At 50.5% G+C, this 14,856-nt stretch overlaps 1 protein-coding gene across 1 annotated transcript; it reads left to right on the plus strand.

The window, feature by feature from the left end:
* Positions 1 to 724: 724 nt before the first annotated feature.
* Positions 725 to 13,772, plus strand: MINDY4B (MINDY family member 4B). The gene is made up of 12 exons (XM_087739704.1): positions 725 to 831; positions 1,069 to 1,093; positions 1,705 to 1,854; positions 3,505 to 3,624; positions 5,226 to 5,317; positions 5,983 to 6,148; positions 6,598 to 6,663; positions 7,204 to 7,274; positions 8,130 to 8,202; positions 8,527 to 8,679; positions 8,790 to 8,970; positions 11,754 to 13,772. The coding sequence occupies exons 1-12, from the start codon at positions 725 to 727 to the stop codon at positions 11,891 to 11,893; spliced, it is 1,344 nt and encodes a 447-aa protein (XP_087595830.1). The 3' UTR covers positions 11,894 to 13,772.
* The last annotated feature ends 1,084 nt before the right edge of the window (positions 13,773 to 14,856 follow it).

A 14,856-nucleotide genomic window follows, 5' to 3' on the forward strand; every position in this document is an offset into this window, starting at 1 on the left:
TCAGCTCATTAACATCAGCTCAACCTCACATTTTTTTCCACCGAAACTCAGACAGATACCCCCAGTATGTGCGTTCTCACAGACTGAAAGAGGAGAAAACAAACCGTGAGATTTCCATGACCCCAGCAGCACGAAACCAGTGGGTTTCCCCCCGCTCAGCTATGCGGTCCCTGACCCGTGCCCCGGAATGCCAGCCATGCTACAGCAACTGCCAGAAGTCACGGGAACATCACTCTGCATGGATCTCGCCTTTTCCCAGCTTGTCTCCCCAGTGAACTTGCTCAACTTTACAGACATCTGCTAAGTCTGGATTTTTTTTCCTTGAGCTATGCACTTCCCACCCAGCCCTCGCAACCCAGACCCGGTCCCGCTTGTTGTCAGCTCACAGGGAGGGAGCTGCAGCCCTGCGGCTGGAAAAAATCCCCTGCTCCTGCACCGGACCTTGCCTGGAGCCAGCCCTTACAGAGCAGGCACATAGCTGGAGTCAGCTTTATATAGCTCTGTGGCTGGCATTAAACATTCATGCTGCTTATACAGTGAACAGAAAAACACAGGCTATGACGGGCTTTCATGGAAGTTTAATCACGGTGTGCCAGTGGGAGCTGACAGGGAGCCCTGGGGGGTGACAGGCAGAGGGGATTCGGGTGCCTCGCAGAGAGTCAGGTCTGGAGGGAGCCGCTCCTCGAGCAGTCCCAGTGCCCGCATCCCTCAGCATCGTCCGGAGATGGGTGACCGGGAGACTGAGCACACCGTGCCACAGACACAGCTAGAGGAGATCACCAGCAAAATTTCGGATCTAAACAAATGGAGGGAAATCTTTAGTTTCCATGGGTAAGATTTTTATTCTGCTTCATTGTCATGTTTTTAATTCCAGGTGCTTTTTTAATATCATTTTTTAAGTTATGTTTTATAACAATACTTATGTGACCATGGAAAAAGGTCTTCATGTACTCAGTAACACAACTACTACAGCTTTTACTTTTCTTCTCTTTTGAAGTTCTTTTCTGGCTGTTCCTTCATGTTAGCAATGCCTCTGTTTTTAATTCGTGTTTTATTTTCCCTTTTCAGTTTGGAAATCAGCAAAGCTCATCAGGTAACTGTTTCTCTAAAGGTAACATTTTGTATTTTTCTAGTGTTTTTTGTGATTGTTCAACCAGGCTATCATATTGAGCAAATTATGCATCTATAGATGCAGCACAGCAGACAATCTTTATGGAGATTTATTTCTTATGCTCCTCCTGTAAGAAACACGCATTTTCTTCAGATATTTTAAAGGAATGTCTTCCTGATCTAAATCCAAGTGGCAGAGTAGTCCAACATAAATTAACCCTTCTGTCTAAAAGTAACAGTTTTCATGGTCAGTTCTAGAACACAGGAAAAAAGGATAACAAGATCTCTAAAATATAAGTATTTGGAAAACCTTGTGTGTCTTTAGGTTGAAAAGCATTGAAGTTTATTCCCTGTAATTCAGACAATCATGATGTTACTTTATATTCCAATCATTAGCTTGTAGGGACGTATTTGTAACGTTTGGAAAAAGCTGGCAGTCAAACATGCCAGTGCTCCCCGACAGCAGGTATCCTGCCTCCCCTGCCCCTCTGTAAGCTCATCGCCGTGCCCACCCCACTGGGAATACTGGGGGGAGGTAACTTTGGCTGCGTGCAGCGGCGGGACGATGTACCGTCTGCTCCTCTCTCTGTCCAGCGAGGCCAGGGCAGCGCTGGCGATGGACCACCTGGAGCTGGAGAGCCCGCGGGGCCACCGCCACCACCTCACCCCCCATCTGCCGTCCCCAAGCCCCTCCTGCTCTCTCCAGACACGGGCGGCCGGCCCATCTCCTTGGAAATGGCAATGGTGAGCAGGCCTGCTGAATTACGCATGAGCTGTAATTTAATCTCGTTAAAAGAAAGAGACTCGGGAACTTTACCTGGTGTTACGGGAGGCTCGGCGTATTTCTGGGCTGCAGGCTACAGCCTGCTGTTAGCTGTAACAGAGGTATATAATCATAATGATTTATTTACGAGACTTTTAAAGAACATGGTTGTAACACAACCTTAAAACTGATATACTATAATTCTCATTAGATAATAAGTCAAATGACAAAGTGTAATGTTTCCCTGCTCTTCAGTGCTTTCCTAGCGAACAGCCTCAGAACAGGAGGCAGAAGTTTAGGAGATCAGTAAGATATTTCTGCTCTCACCCAGACACCTGGTTTTGGGATCGCTAATGACAGGGCCTGCTGCCCTTGCCCGTACGAAGAGCCATCACCAGAAGCTCGGGGGGGTTCTGCAGGTGATGGCAGGCCGGTCTCCAGTGCTGGCCTTACCGCCCATGACCTCCCACACCAAACCAGTCCCCTGTCACCTGAGCACAAACTTAATGAGAAGCTCAAGGGCTTAATACCAGAGGTGAAAGCCTGGCCAGGGCTGTGTTACTGAACACACATCTGGAAAAGGTCCAGTCCTGAAGAGATTTAGATACATAACTGCACTTACTGTCAGCTTCACGTGAATCCATCTTCTCCAGTTCATGACCCACTTGCACAAATCACCCAGATCAGTAGCAAGCAATTTTTAATGGGAAGAGCCATGATGTATGTTCATTTTGCTTTGCTCAGCAAACACATCATTCACCAAAATTAAAATTAATTAGGAAAAACATTCCAGGTGGGCCCAGGCAGCGTCCACAGACTGGGGGTGGTGTGGGGTGAGGCCAGGAGGCAGGTTCACCCCCCCCGGCCACCCGCACCCAGGCAGGTCCCTCACAGCACCCAACGGGGCAGAGGGAGGGGGCAGCCGGGGCCGCCACCCCCCACTGCCCCCCGGTGAACAGCGCCTGCCTGCCCTCGTGGCAACGTGCCTGTGTTAAATGTTACCATAAATGAAACTCACCAATATATTTAGAGATTGCAAGCATATCTATTTTAGGTGGAAGCCACACGTTTTCTTGAACTTTCTCTTTTAATTCAGCTGCCAACCCAAAAGCTGGCTGTGTGTGCCTGGGTGGGTCCTGAACACAGGACACGCTCAGCAATGGCCGTGCCTGCCCTCCGAGGCGGGGGCCACAGATGAACCCTCCTCTGCTTCCCACCAGCACCCCACCGCTCCGGCAACTGCTGCACAAGCTCTTTGGAGAGGGTTCGCATGGGCAAACGTAGATGTTTGTTTAATTCTGTCCCCAGAAGTGCCACTGATGATGGTGAGCACCTTGCCCAGGCCTTCCCCCAAAAGTTGTAGTGTATCCAAATGGAAACTATTTACACACTGCAACTGTACTTCACAGGAGTGGTTGAATGCTGAGTGAAGTAAGTCACTGCATTAACCACAAACATCACCTTTGCTTCGAAATTATGGAGCCTGATTCTCAGTAGACGATTTTACACTGCTCCGGCTGTGAGCACACACGCTGAACCTGTATCCCGAGGCCCTTCTAACACTAAAGATCCTTCACGATGCTGGGATGCGAAGGGAGCTGAACCCAGCCCATCTTTCTCCTCCTCCACAGGGGCTGCGAAAGCTGCTGTTTGGAAACGTGCTCCACGTCTTCAGCTGTGAATGGGCAAAGGCATACTTCAGGTTTCGCGAGCCGTACTCTGACCTGGCCTATGCTTTGGAGGCAGAACAGGTAAATGTTTCAGCGCAGTGATGGGCATCATCTCCCCAGCGTCTCAGCCACTTGCGGGAGCTGGCAGCCAGCACTGGGTGCCTTGGCAGTGCACATGCCTGCACCCCACGGCAGCACCCTGCGCTCTGCACGCCTGCACCCCACACCTGCTCCCCACGCTCTGTAGGCCTGCACCCTATGTTCTGCACATCTGCACCCCACGCCTGCACCCTGTGCTCTGCACGCCTGCACCCCATGCCTGCACCCCATGCTCTGCACACCTGCACCCTGTGCTCTGCACGCCTGCACCCCATGCCTGCACCCTGTGCTCTGCACATCTGCACCCTGCACTCTGCAGACATGCACCCTGTGCTCTGCATGGCTGCACCCTATGCTCTGCATGGCTGCACTCCATGCCTGCTTTCTACACTCTGCAATTGCGCACCCCACACCTGCACCCTGCGCTCTGCATGCCTGCACCCTGCGCTCTGCACGTCTGCACCCTGCGCTCTGCATGCCTTCACCCTGTGCTCTGCACCCTACGCTCTGCAAGCCTGCACCCTGTGCTCTGCACGCCTGCCTGGCTGAGCTTTCTCCCCAGGGCAGGTTGTGGGGGCTTCCAGCCACAGCCACGCTCCACAGCTGTCCTGGGCAAAGCTCCAGCTGCCCTCGCGGTGGAGATGCTGAAGCATGTCTGGAAGTGGGATGAACTGTCCTGATCCAGCAGCGTGCTGCAGACACAAACTTTAAATACCATGGTATTAAAAGCTTCCAAGGTGAAGACTCAAGAGAGAAGCAGCAGGTTGCTGTAGGTGGGCACAAATAAGTGGTACTTGCCCATTTCTTTTTTGTGAATTTGAGTTACCTTCTTCTTACTGCCCCACCTGGAAATCAAATAGGTGAATTTACCTACATTTTCATTTACTGAAAGAGGGAGGTTTTCTTCTTCCTTATTTACCATCATAATACTGCCCCCCAAAAAGCAGAAGACCAAGATATACACACTTAAAATTACAAACCCCTTTAACCCACCAGGAGACTAAAATGCTTTTTACAAATGCAGGTGAAACTCCCTGAGTTCAGAGGCTCTGTGACTGCAGAGAGGACGACAGCCCTGCCATGTGCAGCCAGCACAGCTGGGAGCTGGGCATGGTCACCCTCGTGCATGGCCCCACGTCAGCCCCACGCTGCCTCAAGACCCCGGTCCCTTTGCTGCAAGGCTGGAGGAGACAAAAAATAAGCCATGGTGCTTCTAGGCACACGTGGTACCTGGAGCTCTGAGCCCTTCCCTGCAGCTGCAGCGCTGCAAGGGAGGGATCCCCGTCCGCGACCCCCCCTCCCCATGAGCACACAGCCAGGGCCACCCCAGAGTCTTTTCTTGCGCAAAGGCTTCTTGTTTTTAGGCACATAGATAAGATCTTTTTCAATTTACTTTTCCATTTATCTCAGGAGTTGTCAGCAGCGCTTCTGAATTCCCAGGGAGAAAAGAAAAATTGCCCCCCTGATACTGACAGTGGGACGGCTCACACTGGCCAGGGATTGCTGTGATTGCCAGGAGATCAACATCACACATTCTAGTTCAGGCTCCTTAGCACTGGAAAGTCTTGTCTTTCTGTTCCTAGGGGGGAACAAGAGCCATTCTGATGGCTGTACAAGCGCACATCATTAAATACCTGCTCTTCGAAAGAAACACAGAATATACTCACCTGGAAAGGTAAGCAGCTCAGCCTTCCCACGGGACATACAGAAACTACTTCATTGCATTATTTGGACTAAGACAGACTAGCAGCAGCCCCTAGGTTTAACCAAACTAGACCGAAGTTCAAGTTTGCAGCTACCAGTGGGGATTTGCACCTAGGAGAAAAGCCTTGTCTGACTCCCCAGCAAGGCTTTTTCCCACCAAAACTTTTGTTTTTGTAACGGTGGCGCTTGCTTCCTTGTCCCACTCCCTGGCGCCATGGCCACAGCCTGCGGCAGCACCTGGAGACACCCACGCGGCAGCCCCAGCCAGGATGAAAGCTCCCACCACGGACACATCACTCCCAGCACACGGGAAGCACGTCTGCACCAGCAGCAGCGACAGCACCAAGCAAAAAGTGGAAATTTCAGTGAAGATGGGCGCAGCTCGATGTGCAGCTGCCTTCTGCACAAATCCCCTCGTGTCTTTGCATTCCCGCTTGTTATGGTTGCACCGTCCTCCCAGCCACCGGGTAACTCAGGCAGGGCAGGACCTCTGGGGTCCGAGCCAGCCCTCGGCTGGGAAGGGACCCGTTTCACACTCAGGTTCAGCCTCAGGGTTGGGGGGCTCTCAGCATCCCCGAGGACGGACCCTCAACACAGACCCCCAGGCCCCCGACGCCCCTGTCTCCTGCACTGCAGGCTGTGCAGGATAAGCCGGCTGGAGCAAGGGGAGGCGCTGGCTGTGGCCCTGGCAGACACCCTGTGGGCAGCAGGAGGAGGTGGGAGAGCCGTTATCTGCCTCGTCACCACAGCTGTCCATGTTATGCCAAGCAGAGAGTACAAAGCCGACAACTTCACGGAAAGAGTGAGTACAAAAACACCTTCTGCAAAAAGGATTTTCTTCGAAGACATGTTTAGCCTGAAATTCTGAAAGACAAGAAACATAATATCCCATAAACCGGTTCCATAACTTACGGTGCACCACAAATTGTGAGCACTTTAGACCCATGTCCCAGCTGGAACCTGTAAGACACTTCTGCCTCCTCACAGAGGCCTTATGTGAGTCCAGAGGCTGCCGTTCCCTTTCATTAAAGGCTGATCTTTCTTCTCCCGCAAAAAGCAGAAACCAGTTAACGTAAAGCTGTTCCTCTAACTCTTTATACAGAGCTGAACTCCTCAGTTTAGGAAGGAGCAGCGTAGGCTCTTGCATTATTCTTTCATTTGTCTAAAGGAAATACTGGATTAAAAAGCTTGGCTTTTTGATATAATTAATGTCTCCTTTACAACATCTTCCCCTGTGCTCGTGCCTGACAGATCCAGCTGTTCGAGTTCTCCGAGAAAGCAGCAGCTCAGGAGTTCCTCTTTGACCATATAAACTGTGTAAGTATGGGATATTTGCTTTATTCTGAGATATTTTGTTGCTTGCTTACATCTTATTTCCCATTCAAAAGTGGACCTTATAGAGATCAATAGTATCGCCTTCAGCAGGACATTCAGCCTGTTAACGTACAGTTAGTTCATGGATCATTTCTAACCTTTCCTACGGGAAATGATCCTGCTCCCACTAAAATCCCCAGGACTTTACCCACCAATTTCAGCCTTCTCAGTCCACAAACACTGGGTAAACAGGGGCAGCATTTTGTACATTATTCAAATACAAAATATGGTTCCTTGCAACTTTAGCAAAAAATTGGGGAAAAAAGTATACAAAACCACTTTAGCGAATAACTGCAAGTTTATTCTTTTTTTTTACCTGATCCTATTCAAGAAAATTAGTTACAAAATCTTCCCGGAATAACACCGTACCCATTTGGCTCAACATACTCACCCAAGGTTGTCTTAAAGCAGAGGAATTGTTTTCATTAAACATCATATATCTGCCATAATTCATCCCCTGTGATTACTTATTTCTTTTTCCAGTTCAAAGGCGAAGGAAGTCATGGAGTGATCCTATTTTTATACAGTTTGCTTTTCTCTAGGACACTGGAAAGGTATATTTCCTTTTTTAAACATTTTCGTCTAGTTTAGTTACATCTTCTGAAATGGTCTTTTCCTTGTTTTACTTAAATGTCCGTTCTTAGTCGAATGTGGAGAAGCAGCTGCCCAATAGGCAGATGCAGACCCGCTGGCTGTGTTTTACGGCTATTGTACACCCTGCGTATCTGCCTGCACAGCCAGGAGCAGGCAGGAGGGAGCAGTGGGGAAGGGTGAAGCCCTTTTTGCGTACACAGCAAAAATAACGCGCTATATAAAACCAGGAGTTATCCCACCGACAGCAGTAGTCACTGTCACAGTCAATTAAACTTAAACGGGAAAATCACAAGAAGTTCATTTAAGCACAGAAGAATTCTGCCAGCGTGACTATGCTGGCGGAGGGAACTGGTAGGGTCTTTCTAAGCCCGATGTAATTAGATTTGGGTAAAGGTGCTTTAGAAAGGTACAGAGGCATATTTATACCACTATGAAACATGATTCATACTAATGTGACACTATGATAGCTACTTAGCACAAAATTGCACTGCTGCTTTGAACAGTTTACTCAGGCTACGCCTGGTGTAATCGAGGCCTTTCAGCAGTAAGTGCTCCGAGGGAGATCCCGGCTCCGTCTGCAGGGGGTTGAATCTCACCCTAAATTTGAATTTTAATAGGAACAGGTCTGAAGTGCAAGAGCTCCAGCTGACCATAAAACTGCTGTGTCAGGATACCACTGCTGTGCTGACAACACGGAGAAATAAATGAGTCTATGGAATTTCTTCCTGGCTCCCATTAATCAGACAGTGATGCACAGCGATCGCCGCAGGCACTGATCCGGATGCTACCCTAACACTTTATGCTTGGTCGTACAGGGTCCAAGAAGATTTAGACTGCACAGCAACTCCTCTGTTAAAATTCAGTTTTGGAAACATCACCTGTACACAGGTAACATATTAGCCTCATTTCTCAAGTGTTCTTTTTTTATTGATCCCACATTTGATTTAGGGAAAAATTCTCACTTGTTAATCCAATGGAAAAAAAAGCATAAGGCCATAGAAAAATATTTTGGAAATTTTAATGATGACCATCCGTTTAAAAAATGGATGATGATGATGAGAATAATAACAATAATAATAAAGCCACAGGTAGTCTGACATTCCTCTGCTCACGATAGGCACGACAGAGCCAGGAGAGGGATGCCAGCTACCATTTTTCAAAGAGCTTTTGCTGCGCTGCCTCGTGGCCTGACCATGGGCTGTTTCCCCGCAGGCCGTGCTCAGCCTCCTCCTGACGGGCCGAGCGAGCCCGCGCGAGCTCGACAGTGGCCAGGAGCCAGGGCCTGATGGCGGGGGCATCAAAGCATGGCGGCAGCGGGGCCCGGTGGGCTACCTGCGCTGGGGCAGGGCGCAGGCGGAGCGGCAGGTGAGAGCTGGCATGGCCCCGCAGCCCATACCTGACGTCCTCACACCAGACACCAAGGCTTCGGGGACAAAGACCGCATTTAATGCGATGCTTCACCCCCCTCTCCCCAGGTGTGCCCCAGGCTGCGGACGCCCCGGCTGCCAGTCTGGCTGTGCAGCATCACCGGGAGGCACGGCGTTCTCTTCGGCACCGACAGCCGACTCCTCTCCGACTGGAAAACAGAGAGAGTCTTCCACCTGTACTTCTACAACGGGCAGCAGGAGCAGACAAAAACAGCCCATCTAACGATAGGTATGCACCCAAGCTTACCAGGGGAGGATATGAGGTATGGATGTCACACACAGACCATGCATAGAACTGTATGTGTGTATAGCTGGGTGCGTCTACTTACACACAAAATTCAATGTTCTGTACTTAATATACACATACATACAGTGTATATAAATGTCACGGATGAGTTGTTAGGTCACTTAAAGAATTACCGTCAAAGATATTTGCAAAAAAGTGATTTTAATAGACATTTATAAAAGTGTGATTTAACAAAGTTCAATGGCAAGGTTCGCTCTATTACTTATTAAATGAATGGAATATATATAAAGAAAAAAAAATGGAGGTAGAAGCGAATTAGAATGATTTATACAGAGATTGAAAATACAAGGGGGTAAAGGAGGCCTCCCGTTGAGTCACAAGGTTCAGAATGGGCCCCCTTGCTTTCTAAACTCCTCCTCGGAGCGCAGCCTCGGCGTGGCTGGATCCAGACTTCGCCTTAGACTTTATCAACGGTTTATGTCTAAGGATTATATATGTCTAGCAGAAGTTTAAGGTTTATTTACTGTTAAAGAGAGAATCACAGGAATTTAGCAGCAATTGGTTAATTGAGCATTTACAAAGTGATTATATAGGATTCACTACAATATTTGAATCGATTCACACACACGCACACACAATATGCATATAAAGGTACCTGTTAAAAATTCCCCTCGAGCTAAGTGAAATACTCACTTCAAACTATTGTCTCAATGGGCGAAGGTCGAGCCTCAGGGAGTGAGGGGGCCCCCTGAGTTCAGCCCAGGTCCTGTCGCTGGGCCTCTGAATTTTGCAAACTTACGAGTTTGCAAACTTACGAGTTCGCAAACTCTGAGAAGCATCCCACTCGGAGGGAGATACTGGGCACAGCCCGCTGCGGTCCAGGAGAGCTCCGAGGGTCTCACTTGGTACTGCTGTTTATAGGGTCGCAAGATGATTGACTTTAGGCACCAGTAAATTTCCATCCTGGCCACAACCCAGGTTGGTAATTACTGGAGTTCTCAAAAATACCAGTGACGCTGGTACAGATCCACCAGTACCAATCCGCCCGAGTTACAATCCAGGTAAGATTGTAGTCCCAAGGCTGCCAGGGGCTGGCTGATTATTCCTGGTACGGTCAATGCTGCTCCCACCTTAGCCATGCAAGAGTTCCTGGTATGGTCAGGGGACGCTGAACCTCCAAACTCATTGCACAAAGGCCAAGTCTTGACAGGAATTACTGAGATCCTAAAGCGGTCCAGGAGAGGGCGGGGTGGAAAATGCACCACCACAATAACATTAACCTTCCATGGAATGTGAGGAGCCTACTCCAAACAACAGTGTAAAAAGACATGAATAAAAACCTGGCTTTGAAAGGACTGCGACCATTTGGGAAGGGGTAATGTTCTCAAGAAGGTGGCCCATCGCTGGGAAGAGCTATAGGAGTATTTTCTATAGAAGTAATAACTCCCGAGTCCCTGCATAAACTCCGGTTTGCTGACACCCTCCCATCACACAGCTGGTTCCTGGCATGGTGGATGCTCAGCACCGGGCGAAGCCAAGGCCGCGCTGTCCTCCAGTGCCAGGGGGCTGAGCGGGACTCCGGCGGGCAGGCGCTGGGTGAGCTGCCAGCGGCACAGAGTCCATCCCACCCATGGAGCACACAGTGGGGACGGCCACGGGGCCCACCTCCCCGGGCACAGAGCCCGCGGTCTTGTCCTACCATGGGGGGCACTCAGGACTTTGCCATTTTTTTCCCCTACTCCCAGATGTGGCCAAAGAGTTTTTATTGGAGAAGTGATAGTTTTTCAGGAAACAAGATGCAGCTGTTGCTTCTGTGTTAAATACTCAATATGGACATACTGTTTAAAACCGTGTTTCATCTTCCGTTGCTATTAAGCCCCCATCAGTCCGATATGAATGCCTCACTGACTAAGTGTCCTCAAACAACTAGTAGGAGAAGGGAAACCCACAGACACCCACCCCTCCCATGGGACAAATCCCAGGAGAGAACATTCCTGTAAGTGCAAATTTTAAATACAACAGGAAGCAGAATCATTTCATGATTAATTCAAAATTTTGAATAAAGCTATTTCTAATGCAGCGACGCTGGCATGCAGGATGGGTTAACAGCCTGTTTTCAGCATCTGACTTAGACTTAAGTTTATGTACTCCTGCCTAGCAGCCAGGTGCCAGCGTGGCCCTCATGTTCCCCCTCAAGTTTTAAATCCACACCAGGAGGAGTGAACTGCTCCTTGTAGCATCAACTGGGTTGCAAACCAGGCTGCGGGCTTAGGATGCAAGTTTCTTGTTTCATGCCACTGTGCACCATTTGCCTTCACTTTCTGAATGCCCAGCCCCTTTTGCTTGCTCTCCTTTCACTTTGGCATTTAAAGTAAAGTAAGAAACTTGAAAACACCACACTAAAGGCTAAATTTGCAGGAAAGAAGGGTGAATCAAGATTTACAGTCATGATACGCAGCGCGGCTGCAGATAAGGATGTGCGCGCCGGTTCAAAAAACCAATATGCAAACGTACCCTGCAAGGAGTCAAGAGCTGTATTTATAGCACCTGAATTTCCAAAGGTGGGGGCCCGCGCAGCACAGGGGACAGCCCCCACCGCCCCCGGGGACACCGAGACAGCGCTGCCCCGACCTCCCTCCTGGGGCAGGGCGGGCAGCACACCTGCAGCAACCCAGCTGGTTCTGCTTTTAACCTTTTCTAAAACTTTTTTGAGGGGGTTGGGTATTTTACACTTTTTTTTTTTTTTAACTGCGTTTCCTTTTCAGACACTCATTCACATCACTGGGAAGAGGACCGAAGTGAAGAGCCAAGCAGCCCAGGGAAGAGGCGTCCATCCGTGGAGATGGCAATCAGGACCAAGTGGGCAGGCGCGACCGTCAGCTGGAATGGGACAGACCCCTTCTGAGGAGTCGAACGGGACAGATCCCTTCTTCTAAGGAGTCCCGGCATCTCCCACTCACTGCCGACTCTACCAAACACTGCAGTCTGGAGGAGAAAAAGCGCTTTCACCAATAAAACAGCCTTTGGTGCCTTGAGCGGACGCCCTGTTCAGCAAGGCATTACACCCACCTGCACTGGTGAGGAACAGTTGCTAGCAACACTGCCTCACTGCACACATTTTCCAGGTGGTAGGATGCAGGTTCTTCTGCTTCCCACGCCAGCTGGCAGACAAACGAAAGAGGGTGGCAATTTGCTTTCCTCCCATGCCAGGCAGAGATGCTAAAGAAATCAAGGTGTCTCTGAAGAGTGCAGTGGAAGTGAAATCAATGTTGAGCGTTGACAATACTGTGTGCATCTAATTTATTTCATCCAGTGTGTGCAACTAATTTAGCTGTTTGCATCGCGTAAGGTTTCCTCCCAGCTCTCTGCAGCTGTGACTTCTACAACCAGGTCTCTCTCCCACTTTAGCGACAGCTCGAGTGCAGATCCCGTCCAGGTTGGCTCACGGATCTATCCTGCATCCCATGCACCAGTGAGCAAGCACAGCTCATACATGGGGACCAGGGCAGAACAAAGTCTCATGACTTCTCATGCTATGAATTCAGCGATTTTACTGACTCTGAGCGTGGCCAAGTCCTGGCACCCTGCGGCAGCTTGGCGAGCACAGGCAGGGCACATCACTCCTTGCTCACGTTAACCACTTTCCACTTCCTTTTTTATAGACATCACCCAAAAAAGACTTATTAGTCATACCAAAATGTGTGTTGCTAATAAAAACTGTACTGAGAACAATAAACCTTTCTGCAAGTGATCCAGGAGTTTAGTTTAGATGATTTGAATTAAAAAAAAAAAAAAAAAAAAAAGGTGGTCACAACCAGCCTGAGATTCAGCCCGGCCGGGGCGAGGAGCCCACTGGTTAGCAAGCTAACGTGGGGTCTGCACTTGTCATCGCCCCCCTTCTTCACTTTCTGCACAATTCAGAGCTCCCCCGAGTGCATGGCATCCCCGCTGCAGGGCTGTGGGCCAGCTGAAGCGCTGCAGTCCCCAGGTGCCCACAGCCCCGGTGACACCGACAGGCGTGCCACTGCCGCCCAGGCACGGGCACTGCGCAGAAGGGCCGGAGGCAGGGCTGGGAGACCCCAAAACCTGGGGGACATCGGTGAGTCGGCAGCCCCCAGTGCCAGCTGCGGAGCTGCCAGCACAAGGCAGAGCCAGAGGGTGCTGGCAGGTGACAGGCAGCCTGCCTGCAGGCAGGAGGGCACCCTGTGCCCCCACCCCACCAGAGCCTCCTGCCAGACTGGGGAGGCCGCGCTGCCCACCCAGCAGCACCCGGGGCTGCCCATGGGGGCTGCACATCGGAGCCGGGGACAAGAGGGTGGAGAAGAGCCCACACTAAGGCAGGGGCCTTGCAACAGGACACTGCAAGACAGCACTTATTTTAACCGGGGAATACCAGCATGCGCTTATGCAAATAATGAATTAATAATGAATGAATGAAACTCTGCGGTAAATGCTAACGAAGCTCGGTCACCCAGCACAACGCGGTATATTGCAAGGCTATGTATGCTGTAGAATAGCTAAACAGGTTACTACGGAGATAAAAGGATGGAAAGACAGGCCTTCCAGAGATGTTTTCCGTGGCGAGGCAGCAGCGCCAGCCCTTCCTCTTGCTCCTGACAAGCCGTGGGGACGGTCAGCGTGTCTGGCCCTGCCTGCACCGGCTCTCGCTCGTGCTGCAGAGAAGGGACCCAGGGCTGCCAGGTCTGCGCCAGCCTGTCGCCCTGCCGTGACCGCACCAGCGACTCTGGCCACCGGCGCAGGCAGGGGAACGGGGCATCAGGAGCAGGGTCCCCTGTCCCTTCGGCCACGCCATCGCCCCCAGACCCCCGTCTCCCACCCCGGCCCCTGCTCACCCACACCCCGCGGCTCCCTGTCCTGCTCACGAAACTGGGTGCAGCAAATGCCCATCTGATTGCTAAAGACAGAAAAAGGAAGAGAAACCATGCAGACTGCAGGAACACACGCCCTCGCTGCCTCCCTCGGGCTTTCATCCTTCTGCCCCCACATCCTCATGTCTTTTTATAACCCTCTTGCAGTGCAGGGCTAAATCCGAGCTGCTAATTTCCCTCAATGAGAAACAAGCCCTTGCTCATTTGTGTGAGGTAACATCATGCTTATGAGTGCTTTAAAAATAAGAAGCAGTAATGACACAATCTCACTATTAGTCAAACTTTTCTGAAAAACCCCCACAGCTCTGGCACGTCAAAAAGCTGTGTCCTCATGACAGGGGACAACAGCTACAGATTTTCACTTCTAGTCTGGAAATTTCTTTGCAGAAGACAAACAAACCTTGCAAAACCCCACAAACATCCCACAGATACTCAGGGGTGCTGTCATGCTCTGTCACGCCAATATTTGAGGGCATCAGGGACTACCTGGCAAGGAATGCGAGCAACAAATCCAGACACGCACAAATGAAACTCATGCCATGTTTTGGCACCTTGCATGAGTCGATCTCAAGGAGGAAACAAGTATCAGAGCCTCTGGCAGCTCGCGGACAAGCTGCAGGTTTTAACCTCCAAGGGAGTCGCACAAGAAGGAAGAAACGGGACCAGCTGCGTGAAAAGGCTTTTGAGGCCACACCTTACCTCCGGAGACAAACTCTCCATTAACTTTCCTGGCAGGAAGGGAAGGTGTCAGCTCTTCCCCGCGTGGATGTGCCAGCATCTGTAAGTCTCAGCTGGGCGCTGCCGCTCCGCTCCCAGCCACCCTCCCACCGCCCTCCCCTTCCCGGCCACGTAGCTTCAGAAAGTGGTGGAAAACGTCCGTCACCCGCGAGGTCCCTCTCCTGCACGGACCTGGTCGCTGATAGGCGATGGGCTCTGAAGCTGCAGAGGAGACAAGCAGAGCTCATTTCTCTATTTACCA

This window comes from Nipponia nippon, unplaced genomic scaffold (genome assembly GCF_047370975.1).
Source record: "Nipponia nippon isolate SJK-2023a ecotype South Korea unplaced genomic scaffold, ASM4737097v1 scaffold_7, whole genome shotgun sequence".
Lineage (NCBI taxonomy): Eukaryota > Metazoa > Chordata > Aves > Pelecaniformes > Threskiornithidae > Nipponia > Nipponia nippon.

Excerpts from the sequence above, each read along its gene's own strand:
- MINDY4B (XM_087739704.1), top strand. The coding sequence starts at position 725 with ATGGGTGACCGGGAGACTGAGCACACCGTGCCACAGACACAGCTAGAG. Across the intron at positions 832-1,068 it reads GAAATCTTTAGTTTCCATGG|TTTGGAAATCAGCAAAGCTC; the intron begins GTAAGATTTTTA and ends TTCCCTTTTCAG. Across the intron at positions 6,664-7,203 it reads TCTTTGACCATATAAACTGT|TTCAAAGGCGAAGGAAGTCA; the intron begins GTAAGTATGGGA and ends TTCTTTTTCCAG.